At 50.2% G+C, this 1,523-nt stretch overlaps 1 protein-coding gene across 1 annotated transcript in view; it reads right to left on the bottom strand.

Moving 5' to 3' along the window:
* Nucleotides 1-712: 712 nt before the first annotated feature.
* Nucleotides 713-1,523, bottom strand: part of LOC102260004 (DNA dC->dU-editing enzyme APOBEC-3D-like) — a 14,937-nt gene continuing 14,126 nt past the window's right edge. Inside the window, exon 8 of the mRNA XM_014540981.1 lies at nt 713-887. Within this exon, the coding sequence (XP_014396467.1) occupies nt 845-887 (43 nt within the window). The 3' untranslated portion in view covers nt 713-844. The remainder of the gene's footprint in view (nt 888-1,523) is intronic.

The following is a 1,523-nucleotide window of genomic DNA, read 5'->3' as shown; positions in this document are numbered from 1 at the left end:
ACTGTCTAATCATAAGCCTTATCCAATCATAAATATTTTTAGGCCCTGGCCCATGTGCTCAGTGGTTAGAGCATTGGCCCACACACCGAAGGGTTGCAGGTTCAATTCCTGGTCAAGGGCATGTATCTGGGTTGCAGGTTCAATCCTTGGCTCTGGTTGGGGTGTATGCGGGAGGCAGCCAATCAATGTGTCTCACATTGATGTTTCTCTCTCTCTTCCTTTCTCCTTCCCTTCCTCCACTTCTACTCTCCCTAAAAAAAAAAAAAAAAATTAATGCAAAAAATAAACCAATCCCAAGGATGTTGCCTAGGCAGAATTCTTTGAAAAGACCAATTAGGAGCTAGCAAGACTACCCACCCCCTAAAGTAAAAGGTCCGCACTTCCTCTCGCCCTCTCTCTTCTCCCTGGCAGCAATGGCTTCCTGACATTTCCTTCCTGTGGTCGGGGAGCCCATCCCTGCGTCCACGTGGCCTCCACACCTGGACTATTAGACTTTAATTCGCTTGGATACTAAACTACTCCCCACTGTCACATGGAAAGGAGGCTCCAGACACCGGCCTGCACTTGGAACCCCAGCTACACCTTCTCCAGGACTGGTTTCTCCCAGTATACTTTGGTTCCATTAATTGGGGGGTGGGCGGGGCGTGGAAGGCTCCCGGATGGTTGGCAGATGGGCCCTGCCTCCTGGTTGAACTCCCAGTCAAGGGGACAATTTGCATATTAGCCTTTTATTACATAGGGACTTGGGGAGGGGAGCTTCAGAGAGCAGGAGAGAAAGCTGTGCTGCTTCAGTTTTAGCTAGGGCTCTTCTATTTCAGCCCCGGGAGCCAGCCGCTTGGAGACATCATTCCGTCCCAAAAATAAAGTCATGAATCCTCCTCAAGTCCCTGAGGAGACAAAAAGACACACACATTAGCAACTAATGAGGACCTTCTGAGAACAAAGGGAGTTGAGCAGGAAGAGCTTTTACCATGTGAACAAAGGCCTAATTAAGCATAGCTGCTCAGCCCGACCAGTGTGGCTCAGTGGTTGAGCAGCGGACTCTGAACCAGGAGGTCACGGTTGGATTCCCCGACAGGGCACATACCTGGTTTTCGAGCCCAATCCCTGGTGTGGGGCGTGCAGGAGGCAGCAGATCAATGATTCTCTCTCATTATTGATGTTTCCATCTCTCCCTCTCCCTCCCTCTCTAAAATCAATAAAGATATATTTAAAAAAAATAGTTGCTCTTAATACTAGGGGCATTCACATCACAGGGGCTGGGCTACAGTTTGTTACTAAGGAAGCCCTAGCAACCGAATGCAGTCATTCTCTGTCTCCTCAGTCTTCTGATGGCCACACTCATACACATTCATGAACACTTGTGTTCGGTTTAATAACAACATTTGGTTAATGTGGTGAGATGGGAGGACCGAGGAAGGGGGGAGCACCTTTGCTGGGGGACAGGGAGGCGCTGAGGGGTGCAGGGAGGAAGGGTCGGGGTGGGGAGGCACCTGAAGGAGCAGAGAGGCCCAGACGCAGGT

Source organism: Myotis brandtii, unplaced genomic scaffold (assembly GCF_000412655.1).
Source record: "Myotis brandtii unplaced genomic scaffold, ASM41265v1 scaffold253, whole genome shotgun sequence".
In the NCBI taxonomy this organism is placed as follows: Eukaryota; Metazoa; Chordata; class Mammalia; order Chiroptera; family Vespertilionidae; genus Myotis; species Myotis brandtii.
Note: the sequence above shows the minus strand (reverse complement) of the source record. Positions and strands in the feature narration are given on the sequence as shown.